The sequence below is a fragment of the Rhipicephalus sanguineus genome, chromosome 7 (assembly GCF_013339695.2).
Source record: "Rhipicephalus sanguineus isolate Rsan-2018 chromosome 7, BIME_Rsan_1.4, whole genome shotgun sequence".
NCBI lineage: Eukaryota > Metazoa > Arthropoda > Arachnida > Ixodida > Ixodidae > Rhipicephalus > Rhipicephalus sanguineus.
The window spans coordinates 67679078-67699447 of NC_051182.1; the positions used below are offsets into that span (position 1 = coordinate 67679078).

The 20370-nt window shown below is 48.6% G+C and overlaps 1 protein-coding gene across 1 annotated transcript in view; it reads left to right on the forward strand.

The window, feature by feature from the left end:
* The window catches only part of LOC119399496 (lymphoid-specific helicase), an 85402-nt gene that overhangs the window by 43367 nt on the left and 21665 nt on the right, over positions 1 to 20370 (forward strand). The window contains exons 9-12 of the mRNA XM_049417413.1: positions 3514 to 3652; positions 10625 to 10750; positions 18345 to 18490; positions 19185 to 19404. Coding sequence (XP_049273370.1) covers positions 3514 to 3652; positions 10625 to 10750; positions 18345 to 18490; positions 19185 to 19404 — 631 coding nt within the window. The remainder of the gene's footprint in view (positions 1 to 3513; positions 3653 to 10624; positions 10751 to 18344; positions 18491 to 19184; positions 19405 to 20370) is intronic.

Below are 20370 nucleotides of genomic sequence, written 5' to 3' on the forward strand. Positions count from 1 at the left end.
CCTGGTTCACTCCATGTCGCCGCAAAAACGTCACCATTTGAATGGCACCAAGCAGATGCCAGCAGCTACCAGCAGCCCACCTTGAAGGACTTGATGATGCGCTGGTCGAGCAGTTGCAGCTTCGCTGTCGTGTTGGCCAGCAGAACTTCAGCTTGATGTTTTTGAGCTTGCAGGGGAGCACGCACACAAGAGGAATGCGGTGGTATGTGACAACTCACGGAAGTGAACTTTGCCAACAAAGCGCTCGCGATCAGTCGCGATGGCTACCCGGGCTACCTGTGAGGGCAGCAGGGATGTACGAAAGGCGCGAGCTGTGGTTGGCTGAGCAAATGCGAAAGGGGCGGGCTGTGGTTGGCTGATCAGAACTCACAAAACAGCAACAAAAAAAAAGAAAGAAAAAAAAGGCAAAAGAAGGAGGCCGCCAGCTCCTTCGTTCCTGCTCTCCGAGCCGACGGTGATGCGGAGAAAGCATGAGAAAGAGAGAGAGAAAAAAAGAAAAAAAAAAGCTGTTCCGCAAGTTTGAGAACACGCCCAACAGGAGTACGGTCTGAGCCCTCTCGCCCTCACGTTTTTCGAGCGTTTCGGGTGTCAGCTGAGGCGCGGTGCCACGAAGATCGCGGGGCTCAGCGAGTGCAGAAGCGCGCCTTCCAGCTCGCACGGCGTTCGATACTATCCAATGGCTGGTAAATATACCGTTCGATATAGACATGCGAATTTCTATACTTTTGCAAAGGATTTTCTAGGGGATAATTTACGGGTTCGATATACCGTATTTTCGCGCGTATATCCCGCACAAAAAACCCGAAAATTTCAGTGGCAAAGTGGGGGTTTTTTCTATAGTGCTGCTTCACAGCAATGCGTGTTGTGCCGTGAAGCCCCTTAATAGTGTAGCGAAGGCTACGGAGGCGGTTTCCGCAAATTCGTGTTGCTCCGCAAGTAGTATGGCAGCTTGCGGCCGATTTCGGTTTCGCTTGCTTGCATCGTTGAAGCATTTAGGAAAACATTTGGGGAGAGACAATTTGATTGTTTAGTGTAAACCTCACTGTCACATTACAAGTATATTTTTTCGGACGTTTGCAGTCGCACAGTGACTCTCCACCACCCTCCACATGTCCCTACGTCACAGACGCCATGTCTACTTTGGAAAAGGGCTTGCCGAAAAGGTCGTGCTGTCTAAGAAATAGATAGAAAAGGCATTTTTGCAAAGTGAACAATACCTGTATCTTACCTACGACTTCCCGCAACCATTTGAGTTCCATAATAAATAAAGCAGTATTTATTTCAGCAAGGCAAATGAGATATTATCAGTAAATTTAAGTACCACTTTTTGACGCGGTAGCAGGCATGCATTTCAGTTCTGTTGCTTCCACGGTGCTGTCAAGAAAAGTTGTCGTCGAGTGTGAGTGCTCTTTACCTCGCTGATACCGCTAGTTCTCCACATCTCGACCCTTCTGCCAAAGCCTAAGTCGTTCTGTTCTGTCACCATGAGTAGCGTCCGGCGGCAGTCCTTCACCGCACAGCAAAGGCTTAAGATCATCGCCGTCGCCAAGGATTTCGGAAATCGCGAAGCGGGAAGACGGCACGATGTGGACGAGTCCTGCGTGTGACTGTGGAGAAAGAAGAAAGACAGCCTACAAGCCGCGCACCGCGACCGTAGGTCATTTCGTGGCCCCAAGACCGGCGCCTGCCCTGAGCTGAAGGTGCAGCTAGTAAAGTTCATCGAAGATGTGAGAAGCAGGGGTCATGCCGTATCGACCGAGATGGCCCAAGTGGAAGCGCGGTGACTGTCGAGGGAGCTGGGCCTACCTCTCGGGTTCTGTGCGAGCCGCGGATGGCTGCACCGCTTTATGAAGTGGCAATGGCTCTCAATCAGACAGTGGACTACAATATGTCAACGCTTGCCGGCTTCTTACAAGGAGAAGCTGCTCAAGTACCAGAGATATGTAATTGGCCTGAGAAAGCAGCACAATTACATTTTCTCGCAAATCGGCAATGTGGATGAAACTCCTGTTTATTTTGAAATCCCGTTGGACGCAACAATTGAGAAGACGGGCAGCAGTTCGGTGAGCGTGCTGACCGGCGGGAACACGAAACTGCTCGTCACACTCTTGCTTTGTGCCCTCCCCGACAACACGCAACTGCGACCGTACGTCATCCTGAAAAGGAAAACTCTTCCGAAGATTCATTTGCCTGCCGGTGTGGTAGTATGCGCACACGAGAACGCATGGATGAACAGTGACTTGTTCGTGGACTGGGCCAAGACGGTATGGGAGAAGAGGCCCAGTGCGATGCTCGCAAAGAGGTCCATGCTCGTTCTTGACTCGTTCCGCGGCCACACAACTGAGGAAGTGAAGGACCGCCTTTCACGCAACGGGACTGACTTAGTTGTTATACCCGGTGGAATGACGTCAATGTTGCAGCCTCTGGATGTGTCGCTTAACAAGCCCTTCAAAGCGCATGTCAAGGGCTATTACGCCGAGTGGATGGCCGAAGGCCTCTACGACTTGACGCCGACAGGACGAGTCCGAAGGCCTGATATTGCCCTATTCTGCAAGTGGATTGTCGAGGCATGGAAGGCCATTCCAGGTGAGATGCTGCGAAAAAGTTTCAAAAAATGCCGCATCACAAAAACATGGATGGAACCGAAATGACCTTGTGCATAACATTGAGGACTGCGGCTCAAGTGATAGCTCTAGCGAGAGCAGTGACAGTGAGTGAATTGTGACTGGCCTTGCAGACAGCGTATTCTGCTTGCTAAATAAAGCTTTTTCTGTCTACATATGTGCTATGTGCTTGAGCAGTAGCTTTTGTACGGCCTTTCCTGTAGTATATCGAATGTGTGGGCAATACGCGAGGATTTTCTCTTTCTCTCTCTCTTTTTCTTTTTTTTCTTCTCTCTCGGCGAGTTGAAAGTAGGGGTGCAGATTATATGCAGGGGCGGGTTATACGCGCGTAAATACGATATGTGGGTTCGATATATCCGTGTTCGACTATAGCACCTCCACACTTTGTCACAATGACAAACATGCATGTGATTTTCTAGCAGCAGCGACACGGGGAAGGTTTGAAGGCTCATTCACACCTGTGACTAGCGCCAGTCACTGGCAACCAAAAAAGTGACTCACGGCAACTGATGTTCACACCAGTGTGCGACCTATGTTCGATGCCACACAAAATTCACGTCTCCTCGAATTGTTATTGCCCCATAAAATAAGTTGACATGCTGGTCCTGTGTATTTGATTAGTTCAAAGCTTTGCAACTGCAGTCGTGCAGCTGATAAATCAAGCAGCGAGTGACTGTGCCATAGCAATTGCTACGACCAAAGTAGCCATTTGTGGCCAATCACTTTGCGACCAACTTGGTCACGTGAGCGGTGCTAGTCACAGGTGTGAACGAGTCTTCACTGTAGTACAGAGCAGGGTTCAGTCATACCAGTTGCGTTATATTATACTGTGTTGGTTAAAATAAATTATTATTATACTGATGATCGGCCCTCATACCCTACCGCACAGGTTTGAATCCTGGTTTGACCTCGGGGCCTTGTCGGGTGCCAATGACGAGGCGGCGCGGTTTGTCGAGCGTGAGGAGTCCGACCACATTGTGTCGACCATGCAAGAAATCCTGAGGCCCTTCCTGCTACGGCGCACCAAGGTGGGTGAACCCTGCATTGCTTGCTTGCACAGAGCTGGTTGAGGGGACCGCGGAAAAAATTCGTATCGTCAAAATTTGGGCAAAATGAAAACGTCTGTCCACATGCAGCCTAAAAACTCGCAAGGTCCCCTTATGCATACGCCTTATGCTTACACCTAAGACGATTCAAAAGTGAAAGCTGTCGTCTTCTTTTTCTTCTCAGCTGACGTAGTGAACCTCCCCCACCCTTCATTCAAAAGCTTTCTACACTTATACTCCATTTCATACATCAAGGGCAATGCCATGGAGGCTAGCGAGACTTCTTGCAGTAGATGTGTTCTCACCAAGAAATAGTCCAATCATTTTACCACATAATACGATTTATTTCGTCTTTAGGCTGAGTAATAAATGAAGGTCATTTGTTCATATAAACAAGCCTCATTACACGGTTGTGAATAAGTTGCTCTGGACCGCATTGTGTCTCTGTTTCTGCTATTGGTGTTTCATTCTCAGCCCGTCTCGATGCGTCACACGCGGGTCCGTGCTTGGCTTGCACGAGTGTTTACGACAACGTAAGCCAAGCGCGAGACGCGTGTACTCACACGTCTTGCTGACCAAATTTCTTGTATAGCTTTGATGTATGAAAGGGAGTACAGTAAAACCTCGTTAACTCGTATCTCACGGGACCGGCGAAAATGTCCGAGTTAAGGGGGGACGCGGCTTTCGTATCGCGAAAAATGGCACAAAAGTTGATTTTTTGAAAATCACATTTTGAGTTTCTGTAGACCTTTTTCTATCAGATTCTAAAATATCTTCACCGAAAACCACGTAGAAGTGCTTTAAAAAACTTCTTATGCCTGCCAAGGTGGCAAAAATTATTGCGGAAATCGCAGAAAAACACGGATTTTCAAAAAATCATAGCTCCGCAACGAAGCCACTGGGCGCCGATATTTTGGTCTCGTCGGAAAGGGCATTTCTCCGTCTTCAAATTCCCCGCCTCAGCTGGCTCCTCCCTTCAAAAACAAGCACACAAAAACCAAATGTCCGAAGGTCGTTTCGAGGGCTCCGATCGGCCGCGTCCGCCATGTTGCCCCAGCGCGGCTCGCATTGGTCCGATGCACGCTTCGGGAGATCGTCGGCTGCTGCGGTGCTGCTTGCGCGTCGCGAGGTCACGGCTGTGGAAAGTAGCGGTCTTTGTGACGCGTTCGCACTCGTTCTGCGTTCACGGCTCGATGATCACGTGGAATATAACTACGTTTCAGTTTGGAGCTGCAAGCGGAAGCTCAATCAGATTACGATGGCGCGCCGCGCTCGCAGCAAACATCGTAAGCGCGCATCTCAGACAGACCCTTTAGCGTTGACTCGTCGGGTCAGCGGTTGGAGGTTTTGCTTATCAACACTTCGGACGTCGTGACGAAGATAATCGCGGGACGACTCGTTGTACTCGCGACCACGCATTACGTACTTCAAAAGAAACATCGGGCACCGCGGCCGGCCCGTCTACTTCTCGGAGTCGTTGCTAGGCCTAACTCCGCTCACCGCGCCGGCGTGCGAGACGAACCTCGAACTTTGCGGGCAAGAACAACGCGTTAGCGGACCCACGGCAGTGTGCTTCTTCATAATCAATGAAGCGCATCGCCCCCGGCTTCTCAGAACCACGGATGGTCATTTTACGCATTGGCGGCGGACCCCACAGCCAAGTGTCGACATCAATGCGAGCGTCACCAACCGGTCAAACTGGTCAAACCAAATCAAACAACGGTGTGGGCTTAGTCGCGCTGTTGCCACTGTTCTCACCACGTTTCCAGTTGCTGTCGTTTGGAGCTGCGAAGTTGAGACACGTTGTACGGTCGCTTTTCTGGCAATGAGTTCTCCTGGCCCCAGCGTTAAAAAGAAGTGACGCCAGTTTTCGCTGAAGGAAAAAGTGGACATTCTGACGGAGCTGAATGCTGGAAAAAAGCAAGTGGACATATGCAGGGAGCGTGATATCGCGCCGTCAACAGTGGCAACGATACTGAAGGATCGGAAGAAGATCGTGAAATTGCATCGAGAATCACAGCTGGGGGGCTCCCTCAAGAAAACGCTTGCGGCTGGGCAACTACCAAACCGTCGACGACGCCGTCCTCGCATGGTTTAAGGATGCCAGGCAAGACGGTGTGCCCTTGTCAGGCCCTATTATTCAAGAAAAGGCGTGACAATTCGCGGTCGCTTTGGGCACCTCCGGCTTCGACGCAAGTGCCGGATGGCTCTGTCAGTTCCGGCAAAGGAATGGCATCGTGTGGCAAGTCGCGTGCGGAGAAGAAGAGGCGGCCGATGCCAAAAGTGCGATAGCCTGGCGGAACGAGTGCTTTCAGGAAATCGTTGAGTCGTTCAGTCCAGACTACGTTTTCAACGCCGACGAAATGGCGTGCTTTTATCAGCTGTTACCTGATAAGACAATGAACTTTAAAGGTGAAAAATGCAAGGGCGGAAAAAAATCGCGTCTTCGCGTGTCGGTGCTCCTCTGCTGCAATGCCGCAGGCATGGAAAAACTCAAGCCTCTTGGTACTAGCAAGTCCGCTAAGCCTCGCTGCTTGAAAAATGTCTCATTGCCTTGCGACTGTCAGGCAAATAAGAAAGCGTGGATGACGCGAGAACTGTTCACGCAGTGGCTGCTGCAGTTCGACAACACAATGAAGAAGAAACAAAATAAAGTTCTTCTAATTGTTAATAACTGCTCGGCACATATGGTGAACGTGCGTTTGAGCAATGTGCAGCTTGAATTTCTGCCCCCGAATTGTACGTCTTTGCTCCAACCTTTAGACCAGGGCATAATAAGGTGTGTGAAGGCCGAATTTCGGAAGCGACTTGTGCAGCGCCTTCTCATTAACATATGACTGAAGCTGTCCACGGAGGTCAACATCTGTCAAGCCGCAGAAATGCTGACAGGGTCGTGGTGGAACGTCAAGGCAAGCACCATTAGCAACTGCTCGCGAAAGGCAGGTCTTCTCGAGACTTCGCTTACGCCACGAGACTGCGATGACGAAATGGAGCTTGACCCAGAGCTTTGGAATAAGCTTACCGAGAAGCTCCCGGTAGATGCTGCGGTAACCTTCGAGAATTATGTAGACAGGGACTGCGCAGCGGCTATGTCCGCAGAGCTCACTTGCGAAGAAATCGTGAGTCAAGTGCATGAGCAAGATTGCTGTAGCAGTGACAAAGATGACACTGGAGATGCAGAGTCTGGGACAACAGAAGAGACTATTTTCAGCTCGGATGTTGTGGTGTTCCTTGAGAAGACCCGATCGTACCTCGGGTGCTGCAAGGATGTACCCGAAGACATCCTTAGGAAGGTTGCGGACGTAGAGGTATACATGCACCAGCGCCTGCTTTCTACTTGCCAGAAGAAGATAACAGGCTTTTTTAAGCAGCAAATTGTTTCCACTCGGTGCCCAGTGTTTTCGTTCATTGTTTACGCCCCAACACATGCACCTCCTGCAAAGGTACATTATTTTCGCTGCTGAGTTACATTACCGACATCATTTTTCAGTACTACGATATTTCAGAATAACGAATTAAATTCAGTGGTCCCGCAAAGTTCGTTGTAACGAGATTCTACTGTATACACAGTTTTGCCGGGACCGCGTTGCGAGTCCGAGTTAACGAGATCCGGATAAACGAGGTTTTACTGTATAGCATACAGTCGACGTCCGATTTCCCGGACCCTCAAGGGACCGCGAAAACGTCCGGAAAATCGGGCAGTCCGGAAAAACGAATGCACGTGAAAACGCACCTTTTTGGTAGGTATTTTTCGCTGACGGAGAGGGTCACAGCCGGAATACAAGATTCCCATAGCAATTCAGCCAATGCATCGTTTAGGTGGCTCTGAAAAGAGCCGTTTATAAAACAAAAATACGACGTGGCCGGCACTACCTCATAGGTCAGCACTTGGGTGCAAAGAAGTCGCTTATTTTCTTTTGCACGGTCCGCTTGCCCGCGATTATGTCTGCCTCAATTTCAGTCAACGTCATGTTGCCGCTGTACACCAATGACAGTGTCATCAGTGCTCGCGTTAACTCCGAGCTCGTTGGCTGTGTAGGAGCTGGCTCTTCGTTCTCGGTGTCGGAGTCATCGGAATCCTCCGTAACTTGATGAATGATTTCGTCATCGGTAAACTCCGCACATAGCTCGAGGTCTTTGTCAGCGTCGGCGAAGCCCTCAAGGGTTATCTCGGCTAGAATCAACACGCCGCCGGCGCGCAGATCGTCGAAGGCAACGTCCGCGGATGGCAGTTCGTCATCGTGAGCCTACGAGGTGGCTTTGTGCGCTTCGAAGGCGCGGACGAAGACGAAGGAGCAGTCGGTGCCATTGCTGTAAACGGCGAATCCGCTCGACGAAAAGCGCAGCACGAAACAGCTAGGAACTCGGTGGATGCTGAAGGTCGGGAAACGTGATCACTGAAGGTAGCGCGCAGCAGCAAACGATCAACCGCAGACACGACCGCAGAGCTGGCACAGCTGACAAAACAACACGTGCACGAACACAGTGAGGTTTGGCTTGGCTAAGCTACGGCTGGCAACGGATTGACACGTGCGGTTTCGAGGTTACGGCAGCCGCGGCGCGGTGCGGCGTTGCTGCTGATGCGAGTATGGTGGGTTCAAGGATATAAAAATGAAAACAACCAAAATGGCGGCGTCGGTGGTGACTTTGGGTCGGCGGTTAACAGTAAAAAGTCCGGGAAATCGGATGGCGAAGGCTATAAGCGTCCGGAATTTCGGACTTTTTAATACATTGACTCTACGGGGAACTTGACGGTGCCACAGATGAGTCCGGGAAATCAGGCATGTCCGGAATTTCAGGCGTCCGGGAAATCGGACGTCGACTGTAGTTTTATTCTGCCTCCAGGATTGGCTCACCTTTGACCAAGCAATGATGTCATGTGATGATACCATGTGACATCACAAACTTTGGCTATGTGTGACATCATATGGCGACGTCATCATGTGATGATTTTTTGCATCACTTGTGTTGACACTGGCAGTCAATTTTCACTTTCGGTGAGACGTTTAAGGCTTTCATCTTTGTAAAATTTTTTTTGCTTGTGCTGTTTGAGCTGCAAACCAACACAAATGAGCCCGAGTTGGTTCTAGTGTCAAACATTTCAGTGCAAGTATTCTGGTTACTTAAAGAACAGAACAAATATCGAGCACTTTTAATAATTTTCTGTACTAAAAATCATTTTTGCCACTTTTATGAAAGGGCTCCTTCTAGTATTTCCTAGTTGGCAGGTACTTGTCATAATGTGGCACATTTTGTAGAGTTGTTGTTTCGAGCGCAAATGCAACATTGGGGATAAACAGTCAATTCACATATTAAAGATGATTCAGTGTGTGGAAAAAATTGTGGTTTATTCTGGTACAGTCGAGCCCGACTATATCGAACTCATTTATATCAAATTATCCTGTATATCGAACAATTTCTAAACACGGTAAATTAACATTGAGAATATATAGCAAAAGTTACTGTTACATCAAACGAAAATAGCAACGACAACCGATACATCAAACTCCATGTGCCTCAAAAGTGCCCCAGCAAGTTGGCTTTCCCTCGCGGTGGCGGGGAAAACTGCCGGCGACACCCTACAAAAAGTGGTTTAGACCCGGCTGTGCACGGGAGAACGCCCCCCCTGCAAAAATATGATCCTGGCCTGCTCGCAGCGCTTACAGCCAATCAGAGGCCGTCGTGCTTTCTCCAAGGCGCCTAGGCGGTACAAGCGAGCGCCATTTTTTCTTTCTTTATGCTTGTGTGCCTGCTGCTGCCTGTTTTCCTCGAGTCCTCATTCAGCGTGGTCCGTGCTGGTGGTGTTGCCTGTTGGTGTTCTGTGAACTTTATTGGTGCGCTGTCGTCATGGCTTGTGCAAAGAGGCAGAATTTGGCGTTTGCCGCGAAACTCGAAACTGAGTAGATCGTGGGCAGATGTCACGAAGGAGACGATCCAGAACTGCTTTAGGCATGCCGGCTTCTGCATGCCTGGTGATGACACCCCAAATTCCGATGACAGCACTGAAGACACCGCAGGTGTTTCCGCCGAAGTTTGGAGCGAGCTGGCAGAGTTCCCGGGTGCTATCGACGGATCGACATTCGACGAGTTCGTCAGTGCAGACGATGATGTCGCCATCATGGGCCAGCTATAAGATGAGGACTACGTTGCAGACATCATGCCAACCACGAGCCAAAGCGACAGCAATAAGCAAATTGACGATGGCCCGTTGCCTATGTCCTCCGAAGTGATTAGTGCACTTGCGTTGGTCCGGCGCTATTGCGTGAATATGGAAGGTTGCAGCCTCAGCTGCTCCGACTCATTGGACAACGTGGAGGCGTGCATGCTGTCGCAGGCAGCGAAGTCGTTGAAACAGAAGAAAATCCAGGACTATTTTGTTCCAAAGTAGGGCACGCAAGTAAGCCACCATATTAATAAAGTACTTTTCTTATTGGTATGTGCCTTTGTGTCATCAAATTCTATAGCGGGCCTATATTGAATTATGCCATATATCGAACTAATAAACGTTTTTTGGCGAGTTCGATATAACCGGGTTTGACTGTATGTCTGCCTTTCTAAGGTATGGGCTCAATTTTTCGTGTGACAATGCATGTGGTGACTTCAAATACTGTCAAGCTCGCTTATCATGATAACACTTTTAGTTATATATCAGATATAACCATGAGAAGCTGCTGCACCGTAAAGTTTTGTGCAGCTTCTATCGAGAAATAAATCGCTTATTACCATGTGCTTGTGCTGCAGAACTGTCAGTTATGATTGACAAATTGTCGGCTGAATCGGGGAACAAAATTCAGGTTCTGCGTATTGCACTCCTTGCTTTTAGGCAGTGGGGTCTCTGTCCTACGGTTGTGCGTTTTGCATTTCAACCGACAGTTTGTCGTGGATTTGACCTTCCATCTATCTGAGCTTACGAGAGATTATTCTGAGAACATTTTCTCTGGTGGCCTCTTCCAGGACGACGTTATTCTCGAGCTACCACGCAAGACCGAGCTACTGGTGTACGCGCAGCTGAGCCCACTTCAGGAGAAGCTCTACAAGATCTGCATGGACCGTGCATTTGAGGCCGCTGCTGAAAACAAGGTGCAACATCTTTCTGTCAATGTTATTGAGCCTGTGCATGTGCACTTAGTGATATACCTCTGCGATAAAAAATTAACTTGAACGATCTGTGTCGTAATAAAGCCTCTTGGGAACGTGCCCACGGAAATGAAGCGAGCATTGCCATTGGCATGTTCATGTGAGGCATAACATTATCCGGTCTTGAGCAAATCGCGTTGTGGCCTCAACTTGCGCTGCACTTCTGAATATACATGACGTCGTCTTATGAAGTGCAGTTTAGTGGCTCCTGTTGACACCATGAGTATATACCGGGTGTCCCAGCTAACTCGGCGCAAGATTTAAAAGAAAACTGTGCTCTAGGAAAGTTCTACTTGTTGTATATTAGTGGTAGTCGTGTGCATAGGTCGGCAAACTCACTCAGACTCAGATCGAGTCTGAGTTTGAGTGAGCCCAGGTGAGTAATATTTTGGCGAGTCCGAGTGAGTTCGGTTGAGGCAAATTTTAGTGAGCCTGAGTCTGAGTGAGTCCGGTTGAGGAAAATTTTGGCGAGTCTGAGTCCGAGTGCACAAAATATATTTCTTGAGTGAGTCTAAGTGACCTCCAAATTTTTTGCCGACCAATGGTGATAACTGCTCAACTTCAGCATTACTATCAGCCTTATGATGGCTCACGTTGATACTCACTTCTTCTCGCAGATACTTTAAGGGGGGACGCGGCTTTCGTATCGCGCAAAATGGCAAAAAAATCGATTTTTTGAAAATCACATTTTCAGTTTCTGTAGCCCTTTTTCTATCTGATTCCAAAATATCTTCACTGAAAACCACCTAGAAGTGCTTTAAAAAATTTGTTGCACGTGCTGAGTTGGCGAAAATTATTGTGGAGATCGCAAAAAAACGGTGGTTTTCAAAAAAGTCTTGCTCCGCAACGGCACAACCGGGCGCCGCCATTTTGAGCTCGCCGTAAAGAGCATTTCTTCGTTTTCAAATTCCCCGCCTCAGCTGGCTCCTCCCTTTGAAAACAAGCGCACAAAAAGCAAATCTCTGAAGGTCGTTTCGAGGCCTCCGATTGGCCGCGTCCGCCATGTTGCTCCAGCACGCCTCGTCATTGGTCCGATGCTCGCTCCGAGAGGACAGCCGTCTGCTGCTTACGCGTCGCGATGTTACCTGATGTTACGAATGTCGAAAATTGCACTACTTAGTGACGCGTTCACTCGTCCTGTGTGCACGGGTCGACGATAATTTAGAATATGATTACCCTGTAGTTTGACAGCTGCAAGCGGAAGCGCAGTCATCAGTGTACGATAGACGATAGCGTGCCGCGCTCGTCGCGAACATCGCAGATGCGCGTCTCGGGTAGAAGTTCAGCTTGTCAGCACTTCGTACTCCGAGACGAATAACTTCGCGCTACTACTCTTTATACTTGCGATCGAACATGACTTGCTTTGAAACATCGGGCATCGCGGCCACGCACACCGCGACCGAGCTTACTGCTCGGAGTCGTGGCTAGGCCTAACTCCGCTCACGGCGCTGGTTTACGAGACGAATCCGAACTTTGCGGGCAAGGACATCGCGCTAGCGGACAAGCCGCACTGTGCTTCGTCACAAGCAGCAAATCGCATCGTCCGCTGGCTCCTCGAAAGTGCGGATGGACATTTTACGAATCGGCAGCGGACCTCCCGGCCAAGCTCGTCGCGCATTGACCGCTCGGAACAGCGGCTAGCAATTTCGCGCGTCGGCGCCGCAAAATGCGAGACCAAGCACGTTATGTGCGCCGATGTTTCGTCGCCGCGGCTAGGAGCATTGTGCATTGTCACCGAATGCCGCCAGCCAGCATATCGTGCGCCGACTTCCCGGACCCCGCGGCCGAGTACATCGGCTTGAAAGAAAGCGCTGGTGACGCAATTTAGGCACGTTTGGATTCGTGCTTGGTATTGCCGCTAGCTCTGATGAATCTTCGAAAATAACGAATGCCTCGCAAATTACCGTTTCCGCGACCGAGTGGATGATGAAACGCATCACAGGCGGGGTATGCAAATGAGCGTGGCGTGTGTGAAGCAGGGAGTTGAATTTATATCTGACCAACTCGCGTTATTGAATAAACTGCTCAGATATTTGATCCCAGAAATGTTTGCAATAACTGTGCCAATTTTCATCAAAACCTACAAAGGAAAATGCCACGTCCCCCACCTTAATTTTATTCAGAAGGTCACTGGAAAGAATGACCTCCGGTACGCATGCATTGTTTGTGATGAAGACAGTGATACTTCCCTCACTCTGAAGAAAGAACATACAGATTTATTCCACTGGCTAAAGAAGACTGTATAAATCATGTCAAAGAGAGGATGGGTACAGCTCTCCAACACATGTGTCAAGAAGCAAGAAGGATAGACTAGGAGGATGGGGCAGCCTGACTGAAGACCTAATTAAAAGACTGACTAGTTGTTATGGCATGGCTATCCGTGACAACATTGGCCTGACGCAGGACTTGATCAAAAGGCTCACCAGCTATTATGGCCTAGCACTGCGAAGCAACACGGACGTCGAAGATATGAAGAAAGCAGTGATGGCCACCTTTCATAATGTTTCATCGACAGATGCAGAACCTCATCAAGAGCTCTGTCCTTCCGGTGCCCGCAGCTGGTGCAGGCACCGTGCAGCAGAGGCAGAGGGGAAGCCACAACTTCCACACACGTATAACCTGCCCAACAAAGTTGTTGAAGCGTTGCGGCCAGTGTACCAACGCCTGTCTGACCCTCAACTGCAGGCTCGTTGCAGTGGCAACAAGACACAAAATGCCGCTGAAAGCCTTCACTCGGTGATTTGGTCACTAATTTCTAAGCAGCAGCATGCCTCCCACTTCACTGTGGAAGTAGCAGTCCATGAGGCAGTTGCGAGGTACAATGCAGGCAACTTTCAAGCTTACACCAAGATTTGTGCTGCAATGGGTGTGCAACCTGGGGCCCTTACCCTCCACAGGGCTGCTAAAAAGACGCTCAGCGAGCAAGGAAGTCATCGCACATGCATGAAGTGAAAGGGCAGAGACGCAAAAGGTTGCCTCTACACAAGAACACCAAGGACTACAGTGCTGGTGCCTTCTAACAAATGTAAACAACTTCGAAAACTTTGATAGGCTTTTTCTCACAAGTGTGTTTTGGACATTGTGCATTGCTCGTGGAAAGAGTAGCACGGGAATGACTGGACCGATTTTGATTCTGTTTCTTTTTCCTGAATCCCTGAACACTGCTTGTGGGTATGACATTCTTCAATTTCTTGTTTATGGCCCAGTTATTTTTCTAGATGATGATTTGTCCATGACACTGTTTCTGACAATGTGTGTCAGCAGCCATGATGATCTCTAAAAAAAAAGAGAATTTACTAAACAATTCTGAGAGTGTCATACCCTGTAGTCTTCTTTTGAGTAAAGATCAACACCATTTGCAGCTTCCTGGCATGTTTTGTTACAGCGCTAGCCTTTCCACAAGCAGACCATATAATTGGACCATGTAGCATGATGTAACTTCAGAACTACTCAAGGTATCATGATGAAACTGCATATTTCCCTATACAAGACACTTATTAGTATGCATGCCAAATTTCATTGCTCTAGGTCAACAAACAAAAAAGTTTTTTTTCAATGCCACCTCCCCCCTTAACGCACTAGCGTTCATACGCCAGCTCAATATTTATTTCAAGAGGCGTGCCTTGAGCCCCCCCTCTCCCCGCAACATTTTTCAAAGGAAGTTCTTGATAAAATTAGTCCTTACTGGATTGCAGTCACTGATAACTCGTATGTGAACGTGCGAGATCAAAATGCTTATCGTAGAGCACCGATTATGCGAGATATTGGCGTTTAAAGGGACACTAAAGAGCAAAACAATTTTTCTCATATTAGTAAAGTACTCTTTCACGATACCAAAACACCACGCTTGCGGCGAGAAGACGCTTAGTAAGCGAGAAAACGGGCAAAAACAAAATGTGGGTGGCGACACCGCCTTGAGGTTTCCGCACCATTCGCCATGACGTCACATGTTTTGACGGCGCCTACTAGGGACTACGTAGTTCCTAATATGTAAAAATGAAGTACCATTGTCCTCTGAGGGGCTCATAGACTTAACATACCAAGTTTGGGGTAATTTTGTTGAGCCAATGGCGCCAAAATACGATAAATACTTTGAAATCCGTGATGTCATGCGAGCAGATTTCGGCGCGAAATTTAAAAATGAGACTTTGAACTTGATTTTCTCCTCTATCAATAAACCTGTGATGGCGAGATCAACTACGTTAGAGTTCTCAGAGCACATTTTATCGATCTAAAGTGATTCATTGTTTCTCTTTAGTGTCCCTTTAAGTGCGTTGACATCCTGACCAAAAAAAAAAGCTAATTACAGTATAACCTCGTTACAACGGATCTGTTTACAACAGACATTTGGATATTACATACCAATTTGCGGCGTTATGCCGACCTCCGTATTTGTTCCATTGATTGAGCTTCGTTTACAACAGATTCTGGTACAACGGACATTCGGATATAATTGACTAATGTCAGGCCAGCAAGCTGGTCGGGACTCCTTTAGAGCGGACTTTTCTACCACGGACATACCAAATTCAGACTTCAAACATCGCTTACCATACTTTCGGGACGGGAATTCAGCGTGCCACGGATATCAACGTACCGATTTAAGATCAAGGCCGCCGATCTCCGGTCTCTGAATGATCAGCTATGCCTAGCTGTAGCGACAAAAAATCGGCGCTCAGCGTGCTTGGTGTTGCGTTTTGGGAAGCAGACGCGCGAACGTGCTAGCCGCTGCCCCCGCTTCTCCGAGCGGTAGCTGCGCGGCGATCTTGGCTGAGGGGTCCGCTGCCGATGCGCAAAATGCCCATCCGCGGTTCTGAGGAGCCAGCGGGCAATGCGATAGTTGTTTGCGACGAAGGACATTGAGGCTTCTTCGCTTTCGCATGTCTGCTAGCGCGATGTTCTTGCCCGCAAAGTTCGGATGTGTCTCGTACATCACCACCGTGAGCGGAGTTAGGCCTAGCCACGACATCGAGTAGAAAGTTCGGTTGCGATGCGCGTGGCCGCGGTGCCCGATGTTTCAAAGTACATCATGCTCGATTGCGAGTAAAGAGTTGTCCCGCGGTGGTCTTCGTCATAAGCTCCGGAGTGCTGATAAGAAGAACCTCTAACAGCGGGTCCAACGAGTCAATGCTATTACAGTCGCACGTCTGCGATGTTCTACGCACGTCTGCGATGTTCGCGACGAGTGCGGCGCGCTATCGTAATCTGGTGAAGCTTCCGCTTGCAGCTGCCAAACTAAAGTGTTCTAAATTATCGTCGACCCACGAGCACAGAACGAGTGCGAACGCGCCACTAAGTAGCGCAATTTTCGTCTCGCGACGCACAAGTAGCAGACGACGATCCCGAAGCGAGCATTGTGGCAGAAGCAGCAAATCGGAGGCCTTGAATTGAACTTCGAACATGTGCTTTTCGTACGCTTGTTACTGAATGGAGGAGCTAGCTGAAACGGAGAACTTGAACACGGAGAAATGCTCTTTACGACGAGCCCAAAATGGTGGCGCCCGGTTGCGCCGTTGGCGAGGTATAATTTTGAATTTTTTTTTTGTTTCTATTTCCGCAATTTTCGCCAAGTCGGCAGACGGACACTTCTACGTAGTTTTCAGTGAAGATATTTTGGAATCAGATAGAAAATGGGCTACACAAACTGAAAATGCGATTTTCCAAAAATCACATTTTTTTTTTTTGGTCTCCCGGTAAAAATAAGACCATGTCCGTGACTCGTAATTCTCTCCGGTTATAACAGACCCATTCAGTGTTTACATAAAAGTCTGTTGTAACAGTACTTGGATTTTACATACTCCCTTTACAACAGACCAAAATCCCCTTCACTATGAAGGTCTGTTATATTGAAGTTATACTGTACAGTCAAATCCCGCTACAACGAAATTGATGGGACGCGTGGAAAAGTTTGTCGTCGTGGAATTTCGTTGCAGCGAAATTTCATGTATAGACCACAAAAGTTAGGAAGATCTGATGCTTATGACACGTCCTTTGGTGGCGGCAAGCACATGCGTTGTCTTTTGCATTGAACTCTTGCTAACTCGGGTGTACTTGGCCGCACACCGAGTGAATGTATATTCTCGCGTATAACACGCACAAAATATCCAGAAAACGTAGCGCTAAACTTGTGGTGCGGGTTATACGCGAATTTTGGTGCGCAAGTTGCCTTCATGGTAATGCAAGGAAGGCGGCTGTGCGTCAGTACGAGAGTTATACACGTGGGTTATACAGAAGCAAATACGATATGCAGGCTACCCTCGAAGCGTGCCGAGCACATAGCGCCACGAAGGAGCGTGCCAAAGTTCGCTTGAGGCTAACTGAAAATGGAAGTGCCGAAGCTCCGCACTACCACAGTCTCATAAGCGAGCGAAAGGAAAACCGAAACGCTTCGTGCCATTTTACGACTTTATTGCCTTCAATCTTTCTTCCGATGTGTTAGCTGCGTACTTGAGCGTATTTGCTATCGATGATCGCGACGATGGTGACCGCGGTTTTCTGCGCAGCGGTGGCGGCAAACGGTAGTTCCGTTTTCAATCTGTGTGTGCTTGCCGTGCGCGTGCCTTCGGAACTGCGTCATTGCTATCTGTGATCGCGTCTACCGCGATTTTGACCGGAGCATTGCTTTGAGTCGGTGCGCGTACTTTCTTGGTCGCCCATGATCGCGTCGACACGACCGCATTTGTGTTCGCAGCGGTTGCAGCAGAATGTAGTTACGCTTGGACTAAGTGTGCACTGGCTCCGCGTGTGCCTTCAAAGCGCCGTGGATGTCATTCACGATCGCAGGGCTTGTGACGACGAGCAGTAGTTTTGTTTTGAGTGCTACGTCAAAAACATGGCGAGAGTTCTTGAAGAATGATTCTTCTGCGGCCCGCACACGCATCAAATCCGCCGGCAGCATCATGGCGGATAGACGATCTGTCGCTGAGCATCTCAATGGCGAAAAATTTACTGGGATGTGCGTGTGGTGGCAGAAAGCATGTCTCCGATGAAGACACTGGTCTTGCGATGCGGCCGCAAGGCTCTGGCAACGAGAAATGGTCGAGTTTGTGGCGGAATTTCGCGGCAATCCTAGGCAAGCTCCTTTTTCTTATGTGGTGGCACTCGCAAAAACTTCGTTCAAGCAGAAATAACCAGAAAAAATATTCGTTGTGACGAGACATTTTTCACGAGACAGTTTTCTATAGGCGGCTGATGGGGAATCGAAAATTATTCGTTGTGGCGGAAATTTCGTTGTAGCGGTATGCGTTATAGCGGGATTCGACTGTATATAAATGCTCGTTTCTATGTAGTAACTGATCATGTCTTATTTGGCGAAGGTCGAGTAAGCCCCCTTTCACTTTTTCTTTTTTTGGTCGCGTGCAATAGAAACGAAGTTGTTAAGATTGTGCTTAGTTCTTCTAAAACCTTAGGGCATTGTGGTGCATTAACCCTCGAAAATGTTGAGAGAGACCTCTACTAGTTTTTTTACCCGCAAAAAGTTGCCATGAATACCACAGGAATGAACGGGTGTAAGTAGCACGTGTTCACGACGTCTGCGCAGGACGATTCCGGTATAGAGGTGGAGAACCTGGGCAGGGGCCAACGCAGCTCGCGGAAGAAACCCGTAAAGTACACCATTCCTGGCGAGGACGACATCTTCGCCCACAACAGTGACGACGACGAGAACTCTCGCGACAGCGGCATCAGGTAAGTGTGCAAGGCGACCTGGAAAATGATTTTGTTCTCTTTCACCGTCCTAGTCTTTCTAGTCTTTCGTTAGCAGTAAATATTCCACGCAATAAATTTCAACGCAGGACAGTGCTCGTCCTGTGTCATTATTTTTCCTATTTATTACACATTGTTTTTAACTACAGTAGAATCTGCAAAGTGAAGTCGCCTAAGTCTGTTATATGCAGGCTCAACTGTGTGAAATCCGTCATGTAGTGTGCATGTGGTTCGTAGACGACAATTAAGCTTCTTTTAAACAGTGATGGCGCTTTAGTAGTCCACCTTGGTGGTACAGTGGTTGCAGTGCTCAGCTGCTGACCCGAAAGATGCAGGTCCGATCCCGGCCATGGCGGTCGCATTTCGATTGAGGTGAAGTGCTAGAGGTCCATGTACTGTGCAGTGTCAGAGCATGTTTAAGAACACCAGGTGGTCAAAATTTCTGGAGCCCTCCACTACGGCATCTCTGATAATCATGGTTTTTGGATGTAAAACCCCAGATATTATGGGCATTAGTTGTAACCACATTTCATTTCTGAGGTAGTAAAGCTTGTCGTTGATGTAATTTTACTGCTAGGAATTGGAGCTGCACTATTTTTTTTCATGTTGCATTCAGGTTCCAAATTCATAAGCATTATGTATTCACTGTGTGCTCGCTTTATTTTGGGTAAAACAGTTCAGCGTCGTCGAAAGACGAGGTCCGTGACCCATACGAGCAGCTCCGGCGGAGCAAGAACCCGCTGATGGACCTGCGGAAGGTGTGCAACCACCCGTACCTCTTCCACGGGTTGTGCAACGAGGACGACGGCACCAACGGCGAGCACCTGGTTCAGGCCTGCGGCAAGCTACGGCTTCTCGACTGCATGCTCAAAGAGCTCAAGCGCCGAGGCCACAAGGTACGCAGATTCGAAGCAGGAGACACCCATGCAGAACAAATTTGGGTGTTTCATGTGGGAAGAAATATATGATTACGAGGCACACCATAGTGGGCTGGCAGACTCCAGATTAATTTTTGGCTACATAGAGTTCTTTAACGTGCTCCAAAAATGTTGCAGCAGATGTGTACCTAATAGTGAATCAAAACACTGGTGTTCTCCAAACGGGGCTACACTATAACCTCGTTATAACAAAGTTACCGTATTTACTCGAATGTAACGTAAGTTTTTTTCAAAATCTCTCTGAAGTGGTTTGGGGGTCCGCGTTATAATCGAAGCACCTCAAATCGTGCCTTGGCGGTGCCGCCGCACTGGTTCCTTAAAATGGCTACGACAAACCTAGCGATCTTTCAACCTTGTGCTGGCAACATATGCACGCTGGCAACATCGAATCCAATCAAATCCTATTGTTCGCAACGTGTTTTGCGGGCAGTTCATTTCCTTTGTGCTTCCGCGACTTCGGCTCGAGTAAATGGCAGCGCGACGAGTTCAGTACGATGCCCGCTTTAAGAGAACTGCACTACTGCACTTTCGCATCCATTAGACGTGCAGCCATTAGACGTCTGCCTGAACAAACCATTTAAGGATAGAATGCGGCAGCTGTACGGAGAATGGATGCGAGAAGATCGGGCTTTGGCACCTACGGGTAGGATAAAGCGACCTAGCGCCGCGAAGATTGCCGAGTGGAGTGGGTGTCCGCCGCTTGGTACGGCCTGCCGCATGACATGATAGTTCGTGCATTTAAAAAGTGCTGTATATCAAACTATATGGATGGCACGGAGGCTGACCTCATCTGGGAGGAAGAAAGTGACAAAGAGTGCTCGACCACCGGCAATGATGGCGATGAAAGCGACGAATGAACAAAACTCACTTTATATTTAGAAACTGGGATGTCTTTGCCACTACCATGTGCAGCAAATAAAGGTA